This window comes from Schistosoma haematobium, chromosome 1 (assembly GCF_000699445.3).
Source record: "Schistosoma haematobium chromosome 1, whole genome shotgun sequence".
Taxonomy (NCBI): Eukaryota; Metazoa; Platyhelminthes; class Trematoda; order Strigeidida; family Schistosomatidae; genus Schistosoma; species Schistosoma haematobium.
In genome coordinates, this window is record NC_067196.1 from 35,788,088 (window position 1) to 35,808,327 (window position 20,240).

At 36.3% G+C, this 20,240-nt stretch overlaps 1 protein-coding gene across 2 annotated transcripts in view; it reads left to right on the forward strand.

Moving 5' to 3' along the window:
- VPS26A_1 (Vacuolar protein sorting-associated protein 26A) overlaps window positions 1–20,240 on the forward strand; it is a 31,314-nt gene continuing 11,074 nt past the window's right edge. The window contains exons 1-13 of one of the 2 annotated variants that reach the window (XM_051217107.1): window positions 1–65; window positions 202–517; window positions 4,569–4,818; window positions 4,853–5,025; window positions 6,320–6,539; window positions 9,714–9,840; window positions 12,443–12,629; window positions 13,654–13,787; window positions 15,090–15,289; window positions 16,204–16,527; window positions 16,718–16,777; window positions 18,183–18,236; window positions 19,079–19,105. In XM_051217107.1, coding sequence (XP_051073877.1) covers window positions 248–517; window positions 4,569–4,818; window positions 4,853–5,025; window positions 6,320–6,539; window positions 9,714–9,840; window positions 12,443–12,629; window positions 13,654–13,787; window positions 15,090–15,289; window positions 16,204–16,527; window positions 16,718–16,777; window positions 18,183–18,236; window positions 19,079–19,105 — 2,026 coding nt within the window. In that variant the 5' untranslated portion in view covers window positions 1–65; window positions 202–247. Of the gene's footprint in view, window positions 66–198; window positions 518–4,568; window positions 4,819–4,852; window positions 5,026–6,319; window positions 6,540–9,713; window positions 9,841–12,442; window positions 12,630–13,653; window positions 13,788–15,089; window positions 15,290–16,203; window positions 16,528–16,717; window positions 16,778–18,182; window positions 18,237–19,078; window positions 19,106–20,240 lie in introns of those variants that run through there. The other variant, XM_051217108.1, reaches the window with a different exon arrangement.

The following is a 20,240-nucleotide window of genomic DNA, read 5'->3' on the forward strand; positions in this document are numbered from 1 at the left end:
CAAATGGGAAGTTATTTGCTCGGGATTATTCAATTGCGTAAACTGTAACGTTTATATACCCTGCGGTATTTAGTTTTATTTTCAATAGTCATATTGTCCTAATTTTATATTTGTATTGTTACTGGCTGATGTCTATTGCACTTAGTGCCTTCTATTTTCTGAATATGCCACTGGTGATATTTTTCTGTTTTTCTTTTTCAGAATATCTCAAACGAATCTACCTAAGTGACGTACTGAAAGTTAGTAAATGAACTTTGGTTGGAACATATCGGGTTATAAATACCTTGGCCTTGTGTGCGAAGGATCATGCACTAATGTTCCATTGAAGAGTGTTCAAATAAAATGTAGGGTAGTAAATATGCTTTCAGACGTCAAGGTAGAGTTTTTGTACGAAAACTCATTACAAGAAGCTCTGGAGGCGTCATTTGTTTTTCCATTGAACAATGTGGCGGTTTACCATTTCGAGGCACAAATCGGCGACAAAAAAATAGTATCAGTGTGTCGTCCACGTGCAGAGGTAAGTAGGATAAATTGCCATTTTACTTGTATGTAGTCGGGAAAGTTAGTAATTATACCACTGGATTGTGTTGTTTATAATAGAAAAGTTGTATAATTACACAATAAGACTCAAACGTTTACAGGGATGTTTCTTTTAGTTTGTCTTTAATATTCGTGCAACAATAATATTCGGTGAACGATGCTTCACTGATTATTTTCAGTTCTTATCGTTAATGATAGTGGGTCCAAACGGTTCCTATTGTACATATAAACATGGTTTTGTGTGTTAAAATACAACTCAGCGTACTTTCTATATCGTTTTACTTATTGAAATATCAAAGCTATAACTCGATTGTATTTAGTCCATGCTTCGGTACTTTATGTAAAAGGGTTTTATCTTGACATCCGTAATCAAAATTTAGAAAGCACTGGCTGGTTAAAACTAAAAATTCAGGTATACAGTACGGATTAGTGTCCTAACTTCTATTGATGTGTCATAGTCTATAACAAATCAGTTTCAGTTAGGAAAGGACAGGAGGCTTGATGGCCTGCGTTAGTCCTGGCAATGGTGGTCTCTCAGTTGATCCAACTTTCTCTTGAAAAAGTCGACGAATGGAGCCTCAACCACGTGCTGAGGTAATGAATTCCACTCGTTGATGTTTCGATGGAAAAGTCGATAGTCAGCTGACAAGTAATTTGTGAACTTTTTTGGAGTGTTCTCGTAAATTCTCTGTTTTGGAAGACAAGACAACTGAGGGCATATCATGTGCAAATTTGGCACTAAGCAATTTGAAAACTGTAATCAAGTCGCCTCTAGTTCTGCGATATGACAACGGGAAAAGATTCAGCTTGGCCAGTCGAGATTCATACGGAAGCTTCGCTATTCCGGGAATCAGCTTAGTCGCCGTTCTCTGAACCTTTTCCAGAAGCTCACTGTCTTTTTAAGCAGGGGCTAGCCACTTGTATTCAGTATTCAAGTTTAGGACGTACGAACACTGTATACAAAGTCAAAAACGTTTTAGCGTCAACATGACTAAAAGCCCTACGTATTGACCATAACGTTCTAAAACCTTTGGCGGCTATTGCACGGCAGTGTGCAGTAGTCTTTAAGTTTTGGCTAACGATGACTCCTAAGTCATTATATGTCTGGACGACATGTAGCTCAGTGTTATTTATTGTGTATGTATCTGTGCCTTGATGACCGATATGCATCACAACACACTTGGAAGTATTTATCGGCAACTGCCAGGTTTGAGACCATTCAGATAATTTCTTCAGGTCATTTTGGAGCTCTAAGCTATCACTCTTACATCGCATCGTTCTCCATATCTTGATATCGTCAGCATATAGCAAGACCAATGATGATAGGAGACGAGGAAGGTCATTCACATACAAGAGGAATAGCACTGACCCCAAAACTGTACCCTGGGGCACTCCACTAAGCACAGTTTCCCAGCTAGATCACTTTGAGTTCACCCGTACTCTTTGTTGGCGCGAAACTAGGAAGTCTTTTATCCACATCAATAGATTGCCTCCAATTCCGACATTTCTTAGCTTATATAACAGCAGGTTATGCGGAACTTTGTCAAAAGCTTTGCTGAAATCAATGTAGACTACGTCTGCAGGTAACTTTTGGTCCTTAAGATCGCACCAGCTTTCACGAGCGACTAATAAGTTAGTGAGACAAGAATAACCTATTCTAAAACCGTGCTGCTTCTCCGAAAGGATCCGGTTTTCATCGAGGTACTTAAACAGCTCTTTCCGAATAATCTTTTTTAATCTTTTAACCACACTGGTTAGGCTAACGGGTCGGTAATTCTCAGGTTTATGTTTCGTACCTGTTTTGAAGACAGGACTTACTATGGCGTTCTTCCAGTCTTTTGGTAAACGACCCTGCGTTACGGATAGATTAAAGCATATACTTAAAGGGTTCGCAGGGAAGTTAGATAATTCCTTCAGTAGACTAGGATGCAATTCATCGGGCCCCATGGATTTACCTATGTCAAGCTTATTTAGCAGACCAAAGACATCTGGTTCTTTAATGATTACGCTATCCAGTGTATGTGTGGGGGGATTTGTGTGCGCTGACGGGAAGGGTGCTTCTGTGGTATATACATTGCCAAATTAGTTCGAGAACACTTGAGCCTTACCAAAGTCGTCCTCCACTAATGATGCAGCAGTACTGAATCCCCATAGTGCAGGAATATTTCCTCTTCATTTTATCCTTTGGTTTATATAGGAATACAAGCGTTTAGGACATTCTATGGATTCCTTAACAATTTTTTCTTCGTACAACTTTCTAGACTTACGGAGGGTCGAGGCACAGGTATTCCGAGCTTTTCGATACTGAGATTTTGTCTCATCAGACTCCAGTAACCTAAATCTATCCCGCATTTTTCTTCTCTTACGGAGAAGGATGCGGACCTTTCTGCTGAACCATGATGGAGAGTTTCTCGGCCCCCTTGGTTATAGTCCAAGTGATGTAAGGTGCGGTAACTTTTAAGTATAAATTTCGAAATGCGTCCCAAGCCGTTTCAATTGAGGACTGTGGGTCTATTGTCCAATCTACTAACGATGCTGAGTGCATGGTATCTGGTATGTTTGCTTTCCAGACGTTAGGTCTAGATTGAGTTAACGCGTGCTCGTGATTGGCAGTTATATGGAAGTCGAAAGTTAAAACTGCGTGATCACTTTTACCTAGGGGTGACGTGTAATGGAGGTTCGCAACGTCATCCTAATAGTGAGTCAATATAAGATCTAGTAAGGATGATTCAGTGTCCGGGTCGTACCTAGTCGCTTCTTTCACATGTTGCATTAGAGCACATATGATAACCGCATCAACTAGTTCCTGCTCGAAGGAATTTTCTGACGATTCGGTTCGCAGATTTTCCCAGCCTACCATAGGTGTATTAAAGTCCCCTATGTTTAGACATCGACCACTTTGTGACCAAGTATTGAGACTGCTTAGCAGGACCTCCTTTACCTCACAGCTTGGGCTGCAATAGACCAAACCAATCATCAGCTCTCGTCCATTGCATTTCAAGCGGCAACTAACTAATTCACACGTCTCACTCTCATGGGGTACACTGTCGGTAATGGCAAATGGGATAGCATTCTTAATGAATAGAGCTACTCTCCCTCCCCAAAATATATTTGCGACTAGTTTATATATATATAATCAACTTAACACGTTTCATATAACGGCTTATTTGAAATGGGAATATGAGTGTTTCTGAGGGGTATATTTCATATAATTGTTTGTACAGATTAGACGTATAAAATGTAGTGTTGAGAAAGGCTTTCCAGCCAACTCTGTCTCACTAAGTGATTTAGCAATCGTACAGGTAGTTAAAGACAATCTAAAACGGGTAGCAAATAGATTAAGTGATCAAAAGACGTACATACATACACACATAAAAGGGGTCAAGGTTACTGGGACAAATATTTATGTACATGATGATTCGAGAAGTGCAAGGTAAATAACGTGAATCACCAAATGTATTAACATGGCAACACACTTTTGCTTCCAATGCATTTTAAGAGAATCATGGTTTTGAAACAAAAATAAATAATTTAATAGTAAAAATAGTTATCTAGGCATGTAGTTTGGATAGAAAATAACAGCGCTTCTTATCAGACAAGAGTTGGATTGAGTCTTCTAAACTGGCAGGTCGATCAGTGTGGAAAATTTTGTGTTATGAAGTGATTTTTTAAGTTTACTTTTTGTTACATAGCTTATGCCGCGAAAATGTTTTACTGAACATCAGCGCTTCTTAGTTAGAAATAGATTAGGAACTTGATTTATTCATGATTTAAAAACAGTAGATATTACTAACTTGCAAGATATAGCTATCACTCAGAGGTATGATTATAACTTTGGGTTTCTCCAATATTTATTTAGTGAATAGCTTTTTATTATATAAAAACGAGTGACCTTTTCACTTTCTGATAAGTAGCCTTATAACGACTTATTTTACATTAGTTTCAGGTCATCCAGAATAAAGTAGAGTATACCTCCACTTTATCAAATAGCTTAATGGTGTTATTTATTTTATTTTACCTCAATGAAGGCTAAAGAAACGTATGACAGTGCTGTTGAAGAAGGGCACACAGCAATCTTGGCCGAACAGGATGAACATTGTGCTGATTTATTTAAAATGAACATCGGGAACATACCGCCAAATGGAAAGGTTGCTATAGTTCTACAATATGTTGGACTGATAGAAGGAAAAAACATGAAGACAGATACATCTAAGTTTAGCCACTCTGAAATTATCCTAACTTTGCCAAGCGTTATCAACCCGCGTTACTATCCAAAAGGTAAATAATTATGTTTTGTTTAATTTCAATCCAGAAAAAAAGAATTCTGACGAGTTTGAGCAGTTTACGGAGCTTGTGCTTGTGAATTCTGTGCCCTACACAATAACATTTGAATCTGAACTTTGGATGCCGTCAAAAATTCTGGATGTCAAATCAACACATGATAGTTTCACTTGGAACTGTACAAACAATTCTAATCATGGCCTTGTAAGCTTCAGCATTTTTTGTTTTCTTAATGGTCTAAAGTTGTTCTTGTACATCGATTCTAGAGGTATCAAGTATTCTGTTTTTCATTGTTTTCATGACTCGCCTCCACTAAAGGTCATATGTTTACAGAAGTAATACTACTCATTCAGAGTGGTGGTCGTGTTTATTTTAATTCACCAGAATAGACTTGTTTGTCCTAAAAATTTTAAGTTATTTTCCAATATTTTTATTATCTACTTTCGACTATGGGAATACAATTAAATTTGCTAAACATACTGTCTTGTATTACACATTCTCAAGGTGCCTCTTGTAGGCCTACCCTTTCTTGCTGAAAAAAATATGCGGGACACGCACAGTGGGCTTCTAGTTATTTCATAATCCTGAATTTACGATTTTATTGTGGCTCTTGACTTTCAAGTTTAGTTACGTTTTGCGCGAGACTAGTTTGGTCCTACATTTATCTTTAACAACTCATTCATGCATTGTAAGCATCAAGTCACTAACGCATTGGTTGTAAAGTGGATGGCTGGTGTTTGTATATGCCGGTTTTGTTATCAGCGGATACCAAATAGTCTTCATCACTCAAAATAACTGTACTCGCCTAACTACTCTACTACTTGAAGTCAGTTTATAACACTACATACTAAGAAGCATTTATTATTCTATCATGCACAAATATTTCGGGTAATACAATTTGCAATAGTTAAAGAAATCAGAGATCTGCCGCAGGTTTGTGAGACAAAAAGGTTTCAATTTAGTTTGTTACATGTAATAACGTTCTATCCACATGATTTGTCTTGAAACTCAAAAGATGAAATCAAAACTAGTCAGGAGATTTTTCACGCCGTCTTAACAGTGTGTTTGAGATTATATAATTCCTAAGTTTTGACACGGAATTAGCACTATAATTTTGTTTTTTGAAATGAAACCGTTAACACAATTTTCTAATAACTTATTTTTTGAAGATGTCTTTAGTGTTTGATACGAGAAATGACATATTGGTTTAGTCCTTCATGGGATAACAATCTAAAACGTATTGAGTGATGGGAGCCAGTTGATTTACTTGTTGGTTTTCCATAGCATGAAAATAAGGACTTTACAGCCATTCCCCTCGGTCACTGGGACTATGGTATGGTGGTCAAACTATTTAACTCTTGATCACTACATCTCAAGCCCTGTCTGGGCGTTAAGGCAGTGTTGATAATCGTCAAAACAATATGACTTGAAACCATGTTAATAAATCTGTAGTTGATTGGTAATTCACACGAATTAATTAATTTGATTCATGTTTTAGGTCAAACTTTCCTCTGAGTTTATACCAGATCATGATCTTCAAATGGTCCTAAGTCTTTCTGATCCACTTACATCTCTGGCATCTCTGGAATATGGTGATCCGAACCAGTCGTCTATATTGGCTATGAACTGTTTGATGGTACAGCTTTTGCCTGATATTCCTAATGTCGTCAGTTCTAAAGACATGCGATATGAGTTCGTGTTTTTAATCGACCGTTCAGGTTCGTCATTTCACTTTTTTTATTCGTCCTACTGGATACAGTTTTGATGGTTTCTGATTAGCTCAGTATTTTGGTGACTTTTAACATCAAGGTCACATCTAAGCATCCACAATTATTTATTTATTTATTTGAACACAGACATTAGTACATGGGGGCACCAAATATATATGCACCACACAAAACAATGAGAATGGGAAGAGAAAAAAAGAAGAGCAATAACGACCAGATTAGTGTAAGGTAGTGTAATAATAATAATAATAATAATAATCATAATAATAGTAATGATGGGGGAAACGGAAAGGTACAATCAGAAGAAATCTTTCAGTTAAGGAAGATACAGCCACTTTTTATGAAGAAAGTAAATGAAGGTTTCAGCAGGATCGCCACTGGCTCCTGTTCTGAGCCATATCTGATAACGTCTCTAGCCACTGTGTCGCACCATCTCTCGGACCCCAACCAGGAAGTGGTGAAGGACCAACAGAAGCCAACCCTTTGCAGCTTTCTTTCATACCCCGACACCATGTCATACACTGACCACCTCTGCTTTTTCCAACCAGTCCCAGCGTCGGCGAATAATGCACGACATGGAATTCTGTGGGACGACATTCGTAAAACATGTCCTAGCCACCGAAGTCGATGTTTCAAGATTGTGACACCAATTGGATTATCGCCTCTGTGCCTGAACACACGATGCTGAATCTCTGCATTACTGACATGGTGTTGCCACTGGATGTCAGCAATCCTTCGGAGACAACGATGATCAAACACATAGAGTCGTCTAACATTGTAAACTCAGAGAGGCCAGGTTTCACAGGCATAGAGCAGAACTGCTCTCACCGATGCGTTGTAGATCCGACGTTTTACAGTCAGACTGACATCACGAATGCTCCAAAGATGGTCCAGATTGGCATGAGCCACTCTGGCTTTCACTATACGTGCATTGATCTCATCACTCACGCGACCACCAGCACTTATGCAGCTACCTAGATACACGAACTTCTCGACTACTTCTATCTGCTCACCACCCAGGATTAGAATCCTGACAGTCTTGTAGAAGTACTTTGGACTTCGAAGGTGCAAAGCACATACCGTACCTACGGACATAGATTGCCAACTGATTAAGTGTAAATTGCATGACTTGGACATTGTCGCACAGTGAGACAATATCATTCGCATACTCAAGGTCGAGAAGTCTTTCTCCAGGCAACAGATCCACACCACCACTACTTACATTCATCAGAGCTGTTTCCAGAATGTCATCGATGGCAAAGTTGAAGAGGAATGGTGAGATTGAGCGACCCTGTCTAATCACACTGTTTGAAAGGGACAATGGAGAAAGGTGGTTGTATGCCCTCACTCTGCCTGAGGTGTTTGTATATAGGGCCTTTAGGATGTTAAGAAACTTCTCAGGCACACCCTTCTTCAATAGACAATCCCAGAGAACAGTCCTGTCCAACGAATCGAAGGCAGCTCTAATGTCAAGAAACACTACGATTGTTGGCCTTTGATAAGTATGACGGTGTTCTAACATTTGGCGGAGGGTGAAGATATGATCAATGCATCCTCGACCAGAACGAAACCCAGCTTGCTCCTCGCGAGTCAATGTTTCTCGGGTTTTGAACAATCTTCGATGTATGACGGAAGCCAATAGCGTGGACGCAATCGGAAGTAGACTTATCCCCCGATAGTTGTTACAGGAACGACGTGAACCTTTTTTAAAGATGGGGACAACTATCGACTCATTCCATGACGCTGGTACACTCTCTAGTTCCCAGGCCTTTGTAAACAACACAGTCAGTTCCTTAGCCAGAAAGTCATCGTTTTTCACGCCGATTTCTTCTCACTCCGATGGAACTTTTTAATCTAACAGTACATAAACGGCTGTTAATGTGGATCCAATCGATTAGTGCTGTCTCAGCTCTAGGGCTTAGTGTGACACCAACGCCAGCAAGACCAGACGAAGATGCCACAGGATCCCCGGATAGACACGTTAAACAAGCTTTTTGAAGCGACAGATGGAGAGTGAATTTGTAGTACTTCAGCAGAGTCTTGAATAGGGCTCTCGGATAGATAACAAACGTCGATATTAAGACTTTCTAAAGACATAGCCAGCCCTATTTGTTGTCCGACCTGCATAAGTGTGCGAACGTTGAAGGCAGCCAGTTTGAATGGTGCATGTGGTTTCAGGAAGACTGCTTCAGTATTCGTATTTGGTGGTATTATGCAGTTTTCAACCAGGTAGTGACTAGAGAACGTTTAGATAGAACCGAGTTTCCACCATAGGGGAGCTGCTGTATAAGTCGAAAAATAAGGATACATAAGGTGGGAATAAAAAAGAGTGAGTAAATGACGTAGTAAATAATAATAATGTGAATTGTTTGACTGTTAATCGAAGCGAGAATAAAATTTTCAGTAAATATCATCATTTTCATTTTATTTGTGTGTGGGCTGTGATGCTGCCCGGGTGCCCAGACCGAGGCAGGTGGTTTTCTTAGGGGAATACACCCCGAGTCTTTGACCTAATGGTCTGACCCACAAGGCAGTAGAGCATTGTGAGGAGATGCAGTCCTATGGTAGCCGGTGACCAACGACTGGTTCATACATCATCTGTTCCCTCAGGATAATGGAGCCCATGTGCACCATTGTTATGGGATCCGGTTAAAGCGCCGAACATTCGCTTTTCGTTAAAAATTATAAACGGCAAACGTTTCTTTCAATAGGGCTATTTAGTACTGTAAATTACAGCGACCTGAGTGCACACCAGTGTATGTGATGCTGAGTTAACAGATAATTTATGTGTATAATCGATTTTACAACAGTACTGAATAGCATTTGCTTTGTTTATTCATGGTTCTCATAAAATATTTTAGATTGAATCCGTCACAGTGAATGTCACGAGAGCTGTCAACTAAGTTCCACCGTGTAGGGTTTCTCGTATGACCGATACTTTTTACCAATTACTGATGATCACGAAAAGTTTCGTAATTCGGTAAATTTCCACTTCACAGTATTCTGTTTTCATTGTTTTTAACGTCGCCATTAACAGGAATTGAGACTCACTTTAGAAGTTTAAACTGAAGCCATAACTTTATAACTGGTTGGTAATCTCATCTTTATTATTGTCCTTAGTAACTTGTGATTACGAATAACACAAATTTTTACTTGAATTTACAGGTAGTATGGAAGGTGATAACATTTCTTACGCTAAGACCTCCCTTCTTCTCTTCTTAAAGAGCTTACCTATGAGTTGTCGTTTTCAAATTATTGGCTTCGGGAGTGATTTTGCTGCTTTATTTTCAGAGTAAGCAGAATGTTATTTGGAGTCAATATTGTGATGATTCATCAGCGTTCCCCAAGAATCATGTACCTTGAAGATGACTAAATAATCACTAGTATACGGAAAGATGCATGGCCATTTCCACTTCTCATACAATCAGTTCCCGTTTTCACTTTGCAAATCCAAAATCATTATTCAATCTTAGTCGAATTCGCGATCTGACATTTATAGTTGTTTTATTTAATGCATAAAATCTGGTACTACAAGGCACCAGAAATAGTGATCATCATGCAAATTAAAGAGAATGTTGTAATGAAATAAGTCATGGAAAAGGAGCGTTAGAAATAAAAGCACTCTAGCAAGAATAATACATCATAAGAGAAACAGCTCGATTAAAATTACGACCGAGTTCAGTTTAGATTGTCCGTGTATCATTTCACAGTAGGACAATGTCACTCCCATACCCAGGGTCGAAACGTTTTTCTCTGGGGAATGGATCATCGCCACAAACACGTACTTCCTTCAGAACTGAGTGTTATCGAAGTTGGGGAGAAATGGTCATATTTTACATGGCTGGATTTTAAAAACGAAGGGAAGTGATTTTATGCCCTCATTTTGCCTTCGAGAATTTAATAAACTCCTAATTCACACTGTTATTCAACAAACAGTTCTAGAACATAGTTCTGAAATCAAGAAACAATGATTTTTGGCCTGGGGTAAGTGTGGCACTGCCGTAACATTTACAGGGAGTGAGGATGTGATATGCACGTTCACGACCATAACGAACACCAACCTGTTCATCACGAGTCAATCTTTCGCGGGTTTCGAGCAATCTGCAAAGTATGGTGGAAATCAGTAGTGTGGATGAGATCAAATGTAAACTTGTCTCATTGTTGTTGCATAAGTGGCGTAGGGTCTTTTTAGGGATGGAGATGACGGTCGCCTCATTCTAAGATGTTGGAATATCTCTGTGTTCCATACCTTTTCAAACAACCCAGTCAATTCCTTGACTAGAAGTTTACCACCATCATTAAACCGAACCAGGGTCTAGGCCCGATGACTTATGGCATTTCATAACTTGGAGTTCCTAGTGAACTTCCCTCTCGTTAGGTGTGTCAGTAGTTACCGACCAGCGAGTACTAGACCTTTTGACTGACGATATTGGGGCCATAGACCAGGTAAGATATTCCTCAGGAAACTCCTTCAGGAATCCATTAGATGTTGAATGGCGTATTATCGACTTCACAGAATTTTTAACTTGCACCAGACCTCTAGTTTCCAGTGATTCAGATAAGTTGAATTGTAGTCTAGCGATTGGCAGATGCATCTGCTGCTTTCAACTAGTTAGTATGCTACAATCACTGAGTTCCTTAGTCCTTACACAAACTTGAATCAAGAATATACACTTACTATCAAACTCGTAGTTTACCAGAGTAGATGAAGATGCTTCAAGGAGTTGTAAAGAGTCTGTAGAAACTAAGCGACTTAATCCACCAGTTCTACATCATCATGCAGAGGCAGCCGATGCTCATCTACACTTGCCAGTGAACTAGTGTCTAAACTCAGTCATGACTCGGTTTGATATTTAGTTGCAGCAATAGCTGCATAAAATTTTATATGTAACCATATGATTGTAAATACTGTCTGGGTGAATACTGAAGCAAAGAGAAAACATTTTCTTCAGTAGTAATCATCATAATATTTGTTAAAGATTTAGGATTCTGTTTAGTTCTTCAAACCGAAGCCGGTTGTTATTCTTGGGGGTCTGTTTCGTGGGCGCTTAGCCTGGAGACCTAGTCCACGATGCACGAGATGCTGTCCCATGGTGGCCGGTAATCAAAATATGTTCATATTCCATAAGTTCCTTCCTGCTCTCCCAGCTAATTTACACCATTTGTTCCCAACCAGGTTTCTAAAACTCCTTGATCTTTATTTGGTCATTGCTTCATGGTTTCGTGTTTTTGGTATTTAACATCCATTCAATTAAGGAGTGTGCTGCATTTGCTCACTTGTGTTTAGGGCTATCGTTTTTGAATTTCTGGGTGTTTTCAGCACACACTTATATGGCAGACCTCCAATATCTTAAATAAGTTTTACTTTTCAGTTTGATTTTCGATGTACTGTCTTGTATAGATTTTTAGCCATTCATTCACTATTTACTGCGCCTTATATTTGATTCATTTGACACTAAGCAGATCAGTTGTTCTACTAAAGTCAAAACGATGTAAACTCATCGAAACTCAGGAGTACTGGGATATGTAACACAATACCCCAGTCACATCCGATGAATGTTCAATCTCACTAATCGATTTGCCAACCTAAACTAATACCCCACACCTAACCACAATTCAACTCACTTCGTGTTATCCTCATACGCAAGCAGTGCTTTGAAAAGATCAAGTATTCACCAACTATGCATGTTTTTTTGCTATCACGGTGGGTGCGATGATGATACATTATGAACATAATTTAAACCATGATAGTGGACCCAGGTTAATATTCGAAGTTAATCTGCTCTAATGAAATAGCTGTTTTTCGGTGTTTTGTTCACCATTATTTCTGATGGGGATAAATTTTTGTATCATTTTTATTTACTAATTCGTTGGATGACTATTTTTATTATTAGACCTACAGACTATTCTGAAGGATCGTTAAATACAGCAATGAACTATCAAAAAGACCTAAATGCTGATATGGGCGGTACAGAAGCTTACAATGCTCTAAAGTCGGCTCTACATTCAACACCGAGTGGTGAAGGTTGGTTCAAACAAATCATATTTCTTACGGACGGTGATGTAGGTAATGCAGATGAGGTAGGTTTTCTGTTTTCTTGTAACTTTTAACTCTTTTACTTGATCGAATCCCTTATTTTGAAGGACTAAAGTTGTAATACAACTACCTACTGTTAACAACAAGGTCGATTGTAGTATTCACATTATGTTTATTTATTTTCTTGCTTTAAATGCCTGTTAACATTCATGATTAATCACAAAAATCAGTATTCGGAGGTACTAAATTTATTCAAAATGAAATGATTTGTAATATCATAACGTTTTATGCTAGTGTGAAGTAAGCCTAGTTGAGTAGAAGTAGATATGATGGTGGTCGGTTTAGTTGTTATATGTATTGGTCTTCAGAACTTTATACAGCTATGGCTTAATAGGATAAAATTTCGAATGTATGCCTTTGTATTATAGATTGTAAATCCAACTGTGTTTCAGACACCTAGTTAACATCTGTTTACCTTTTATACAAGCGTATTTCAAACATAATACTTAAAATTGTGTTAGCTTCCTGATTATCAACAACTTCAAACTATTTAATTAATAGAGGGATAAATATATTCCAATATGACATTAAATTGAGACTGCTTCATCACTAAAAATCAGTTTATAAGTATCACCACTATGGTTTGACTTAATACTTTCAAATACATAAGACATTAGTTAAATTATTCATAGTAATAAGACAAAAATGTGTTTTTAACCCTCCAGTGAGTAGAACTTCCAAATTTTAATGTTGCATGACTTCATATAAGTCTCCTTTGGTGAAAATCGTTAGAAATTCAATTTCCTATTCAGCAGAATATTAAGAACAAAATGTTTCGGTGAGAATTATTGATTCACTAGGATATGACAAACGTATTATTATATCATTTTTATAAATATCAATCTGCGTTAATGTGATCAGATAATCTCTATTACACTATGAACTACTGAGATTATTCAATTATAAACTAAATTAAGGCAATTAAGAGCTTGTTCAAAATTGAAGTTTATTAAAGTACCTTATAACTAATTTCTGTTATTCATCGATATTTACTTCATAAATATTTAGGTTATCGGTTTGGTACGAATGAATGTTGACAAAGCAAGAGTATTTACTATAGGGCTTGGACAAGGAGTAAGCACTGCACTAATCGGTGGTGTTGCTCGAGCTGGCAATGGTACAGCAGAATTTGTTCGTGATCCGTAAGTGTTTGTTTTTCTGTTTTTCTATAGTGCATCATTTTCTTTTTATCTATGTTAACTCTTTTCTGAATTGTATTTCAGTGGCACTTTAGTTATGCTAGTCTTATTTCTCTTTTGTTATGTATTTGTTATTCTACTAACCGTATTCGTACGGTGTTCCATCCGTGTTAAGGTTGGTAAAGCCTTATCGGGTGAAGCCGATCGGGTTTTGCAAGGCTCGCAAACCTACCGCGTGGATGTGATTTTGTAGAAAAGTCGTTACCCCCAGTTCTTGGCCCACGGGCATCACACCAGGGCAAGTTTAATCTACATGCATACTGGAGACTTGTAAGTTTTCACTCATGCATCCTTTGACATACGCATAGATATACGTTACATGCACACCAGTAACACACAAGTTTCTACTCATACATCCTCTATCATACACACAGATATATTCACCCAGCTGGGAGGGTAGATGGTCAGTCACCGCTCCCTTCAAACGTATTTGCTACAACTGACCGTCACTTACGCATTGCATACGTATCAATGGTATAAAGGCTTTCTTCCCATAGACCGCTCAAGTTAGCTAGTAAGGTTGTCCCTACTTCCCAGCAGCGCTGTGGAAAGGCTTTAGGTCAGACTTTGCTGCCATAATATTAGATTTTATCCATCAGTTGATGTTTATGTTGTGATCGAGCTAGTTAATTTCCTCTTTAAGAAAAATACTTAAGGAAATAATGATTACTTACAGTTCGATATTTCATGAGACATAAATTGGAGTGATAAGTTCATTTATTTTACAAATGATTCGCTACAATAAATGTTGCATTCATAAGCTCACTAAAAAATTATGGTCCTATCATTTTCTGGATAATAAATATTTAACTGTCAAAGGACTAGTAGACAGAAGCCATTATCGATTTTCTTTAGGCTTTAACTAACAGATATACGTGCTAATGAGAATCTGTTGAAATATTTAAATATATGAATTTTACTTTGTTCAAACACTGGTTTTCACACTGAATAAGGAGTGTTTTTATGTAACAGGCATGATCGAAGTTGTAGTTAAGTCAATAAAAAGCGAGACGAACAGAATACATCCATCAACATAAATAAGTCTTGTTGGATTTTACCTGGAAATAAATGGCATGATGGATCATATATTTATCCCATTTTATCACAATTTGATACGATGAAGCCTGTAAAATACCTGGTGGCTGTACTACCATGTATCTCTTCCTGTCTTGGTCAACTCTCATGTATGTAGATTCATGTATAAATTTTGTGGTTTTAATATATATTCAACTATTTTCAATTTAGCTCTCAACTTCAGTCAGCTGTGATGAGGACTCTTTCAGCTGCATTACAGCCAAGAGCTGATAATATTGAAATGGATTGGAAGCTAGTCGAGAAATTTCATGATGGCAAGGAGAAACCAATTGAAGTGGTAGTTGTTCCTAAGCAAATAGCTCCAATATTTCCTGATCGGTTCTCGACATATTTCGGTTTTTTCAAATCTGGTTAGTAAATGTAGTCATATTTACGATTATCCAAAATATGTAATTTAAAAACCAGTCTTCATTATGGCATATGCAACTACTGATAACCTGTCTGTGTTGGTATATACTGTTAGTAACACTTATTTTCAAGTTATTTGTAGTAGGTATACTTATGTGAGCCTTTCTGCCAGTGTTTTTTTTGTCGTACCACTATCTCTCACCGACAATTTACTACGATATATGTTTGATTTCTCAGTTATTTGTAAATAACACTTGACGTAATAACTATCTGAAGTATTGCAGAATAGGTAAGTAATCACTATCGGACTAACTGATAAATAGCTGTAAATTCTATAATAGTCCGACGAACATTATGACAATTAATTAAAGGTATATTTGAGATAGCACAATGAGTAGAAATTTGTATTTCTGAAGTTTCGTAACTTAGTGTAAACCACTTCTTCACAGCAAACAAGTAAATAACTAGAATTAGTTAACAAAAGTTCAAAGGGACTATGTATGTATACAAACATAACTTCCATAAAAAAACAGTTAGAAATAAAAACTATAAGGGAGTAGATAAAATTTGCTTAGAGAACTTCTGGATCTATCAGCCAACTGTGATTAGTTGAAATGAAAATAGTAAGCATGTTCAAATCATTCTTTCATTGAATTTGTAAACCTATTTCGTTAACAATAGACTATCTGTCTAACAGTTGAAAGCTGATTAAGTGATATCATGTCATATTAGTATAAATATGGTTTAGTGATTCAAGAAAGTAATCTATCAACCTTTAACAGGTATTCAATCGATGTGCACCATCAACATAAAAATTTATGTTAATTTGGTTAATTGAATTCGTTTCATGCATCTAAGTTACATTTTGAAAAGGTAGTGTTTTCTAATTCTCTTTCGTCTTTTATTTATACAATAGATAAATCATCAACTATCCAAGGACAAGTAAATTTCAATTGTAGTGTACTAGGTGAAAAGAAATCATTCATATTAAGTATATCGAATGAGATATTGTTTAATGACAAGTTGAATTGTTCTGGAAGTCTACCGATTCATCGACTAGCAGGAAATATGCGAATGAATGAACTTATAGATGAATACCATAGTATACAATTGAATGAAATGAATGAGAAAAATGAAACAGAACTGAAGTCCATACGTCAACAAGTTGAAGATTTATCATGTCAATTGAATATATTATCAAAATTCACTTCTTTGGTCGCTGTAGACCCAACCAAGTTAGGTAATTAATATGAATTTCATTAGTACTATGGTAAAAGTTCCTGTTCATTTCATGTAGTTTACCTTCCATCACTTGTCGTAATATGATTAGAATCATCTTAACTCGTTGCACAAAATAAAGCATGGTAGATTTCTTTCACCATCTTACTACTTGTATTACTCTTCTGATTGCTTTTTTTGTTCTATTTTAGATGTTGATCCGAAGGAAAGAGTTAAAGTCACTGTACCTCTTATGTCCCGTCGTTTCGCTGGTATGATTCATTAAACACTTATTTCATAATGTTCATTTGTATGATCACTTTAATAATGAATAAAGATTTTAGGAATTTATTAAATCAGTGTAACCTCAATGGGGCGATTTAAACAACCAGTACAAAAATGAATCGGTTCAACGTTTGTTTTTGTCCGACTGGTGTATATTTATTTGTACAGACTTTCTCGTAATTTACTTTTGGGATTAAACACAACATGAACAAAAGGTTTATGAATATTGTGAGTTAGGTTGATTTCTCGCTCACTATATGTCTGTAATTCTGACAAGTTTTGTATTATGAACTACCCAGCTTGACGAAGTGATTAAACGTTCGTATCATTACGAATCGACTGAGCTATATTATTTGGAATATCTCTCCCTTGATACTCTTCTATCTAAGGTAGATTGGTTGAAAAACATATCAAAGAAGCCACATAAATCTGCTGGGAATCATTAATTGGGAAATTATGGGTCAGTCAGGGTTTACGATGCACTAATATTTGAATCATCTCCATCAAATAGTGTCCGTCATCATTGTCCATTTTCTTCATTTTCACCAAATCTTGTCACTTATATGATCATTTTTAACTTGACTTTAAATTTATTGATCTGTGACATAAAAACCTCACTGACTAAGTACGTAGGCGAAAGCCTGAGTGGCGAGAATGAATGTTTGCGATGCATATCTCTTCTTATGGATTCAAAATAATACTCCGAGACTGGCCTTCATCAAATAAGGGTTGAGTTGGTTGGCGTACTCATGCCAATTGTCTTGGAGTTTCACTAGCCGTAACGAGGTTATTGGTCAACGAACTCTCAATATAAGAGCTAAAGGTCTCTTCATCATTTGCTAGTTCACGTCAAACTTCGAGCTAGAAAGATGTTCATCTTTCTATCAAAAGATGAGTATACTATGCACCACCTTGTGCTTTATTACCTAGTAATTACAAAAATTGTCTTCAGAGGTCGATGGTGTACTTATATTGGTATTCTAGATCACAGGTGTCTTCTAAGCTTGTTCATTTGTATTGGAAACAGCAAATTACTATGTTTTGGATATATAGATTACTAGTCAAAGATGATAAATCAGTTTACGAAGATTCGATCTTCCATCTACTAATCTAAATGGAGTTAGTGTTTTGTATGTCTAGGAATTGCCTGCTCTTAAATACGTCTTGGCTAGAGTAAAAGCAATTGAAAACGACTGTTAGGAACGACTATATCGATCCGAAAGGATTAATTACAGGAAGACATTGATTGATAACCTGAGCTTATTGTTTACTAACTGATATTATGACTAAAATGTTTATACCAATGTTTGTATCATTAAAACTACTGAATAACATTCATATTACATTTTTCATGTGTACACCTTTCTTTTTTACTGTCTTTATTCTTCTTAGCTGCACTAATGTCAATGCCTACAGGGAGTATTTGTTATGATACCTTTGATGGTAGTAAGTTTATTGCAGTGTTGATGTATATATATATATATATATATTTCTTAGACTTACCGATAAATTTCATTATGCACCATATTCGACTTTTGAATTTGTTAACTGTCTCTTAATCATGCATAGCAAATCAAAGAATTTGTGCTTATTTTTGTTGATAGAATGACCCAATAACTCATTGCTTTTTTATTGATACACGTAGACAATTAATAAAATAAAGTGTTATATTATATGGTTCAGTGTAATTTTGGCCTAAAACGTCATCCTATTTAGCTATATTTCTAAAATAGTTGTTTTTGCTTTTTGCAATGCATTTGGTTAAAAAATAAAGTCTTGCTTGTGTTTATTTAAGCAACATTGTCATCATCAACATTGCAAATATCAAAAATTGTATTCATGTTGGTCTTAATTAAATATTTTATAACTGTTTAGTCATTTGTTTAACTTATTTTTCACTTGAATATTTTGTAATTTAACAGTTGAGATCATGAGTCAATTGAAGCTAGACCATCATGGAAAACCTGGAAGCACTGGACGGCTGTTTCGTCCTGTTGTGGCACGCTTCAGCAGTACGCATCCATGGTGGTCCAGCTTCAATTGAATCATGATTTCAAATATTAACTTAATATAATATCCACAAAAACCCCTTTCTGATCTTTTGTAACTGCTAATTCATTGAGTATTATCTTGGCGTTTTACGATTAGTTTAACTAATTGTATCTTTTCATCTTCTGGGAATTTCATTTTGTAGATTTAATATAATCATTATTCATGTTCATAAACGTTACTTCCTTGATATGTCTTTATTTTATCGATTTTATTGTTAATATTCTATACTTATACAGATTTCGAGGGAGCTGTTGGATGCTGTGGTAAGTTAACCTCCTTCCCATATTACTTTAATGATTTGAAGTATTGAGGCATCCACGTTTTTTGCTTTATCTCTTTTATAAGTCAGTAAGAGTGTATATTGTTTATTTTTACACGCACGCGCATGTATTGATATACCGTCTTAATATGTCACATCGTGTTTAGTGGTAATGGGAAATAGTGAAACAAATTTTATCGAATGATCTTATATGTCATATTGTTTTATACCTAAGTATAGATGGCCCGTGTACTAAAATTCAAACTTCACTTATTAAAACGATGGGTATGGTAATTCATTTTACGAATCCAAAGTTATTTGAAATTCCGATGTGAAAGTTAATACTTGGACAAGTTATACTATTTCACTATGGTTCATATTGTATAAAAAAAGTTAACCTAGAAATCTCCAATCCTTCCTCATAGGTGCATCATATATTTACCAAGTAGTAGTGATTTGGGAAAAAACTAAAATCCGAATAAAACTTTAAAATACATCAAACGATATTATACATTGACAATACTGTAAAATGAATTATATCAATAACCGACTAATAGGGTATATGAGAGATATATTCTTTCCAATATGTACTACATTGAAGTTGAGATGACTGAATATCGCTAATTGATTTACGTCAATTACAGGGTTTTTTTCTTGTACGAAACGTAAGGTACGAGTGTGCATCATCCTAAAAATTGGAAAATTATGTAATGTAATTGGAATAAGGAATACCGATCACATTAAACGTAATATGAATATACACATGAAGGTGAAATGGAAGTTATCGTCTTCACACAAAACAAAATAATTATTTTACAGTTATTTTTTATTATTGGCTAATTTTTAAAGTCCAACGCGTCCAAGATAACTCACATTGGAAGATAGTGTTTGTAATATTTATCTTTGTTGGTTGTTATTATTATTTATTATTACATCACATAAATATTGGTACAAGTGGGCACAAAATACATATGCGCCACACAAAACAATGAGAATGGGAAGGGAGAAGAAAAAAGAACAATAACAACCAGATTAGTGTAAGGTAGTGTAATAATAATAATAATAATGAGGGAGAAGGAACGGTACAATCAGAAGAAATCTTTCAGTTAAGGAAGATACAGCCACTTTTTATGAAGAAA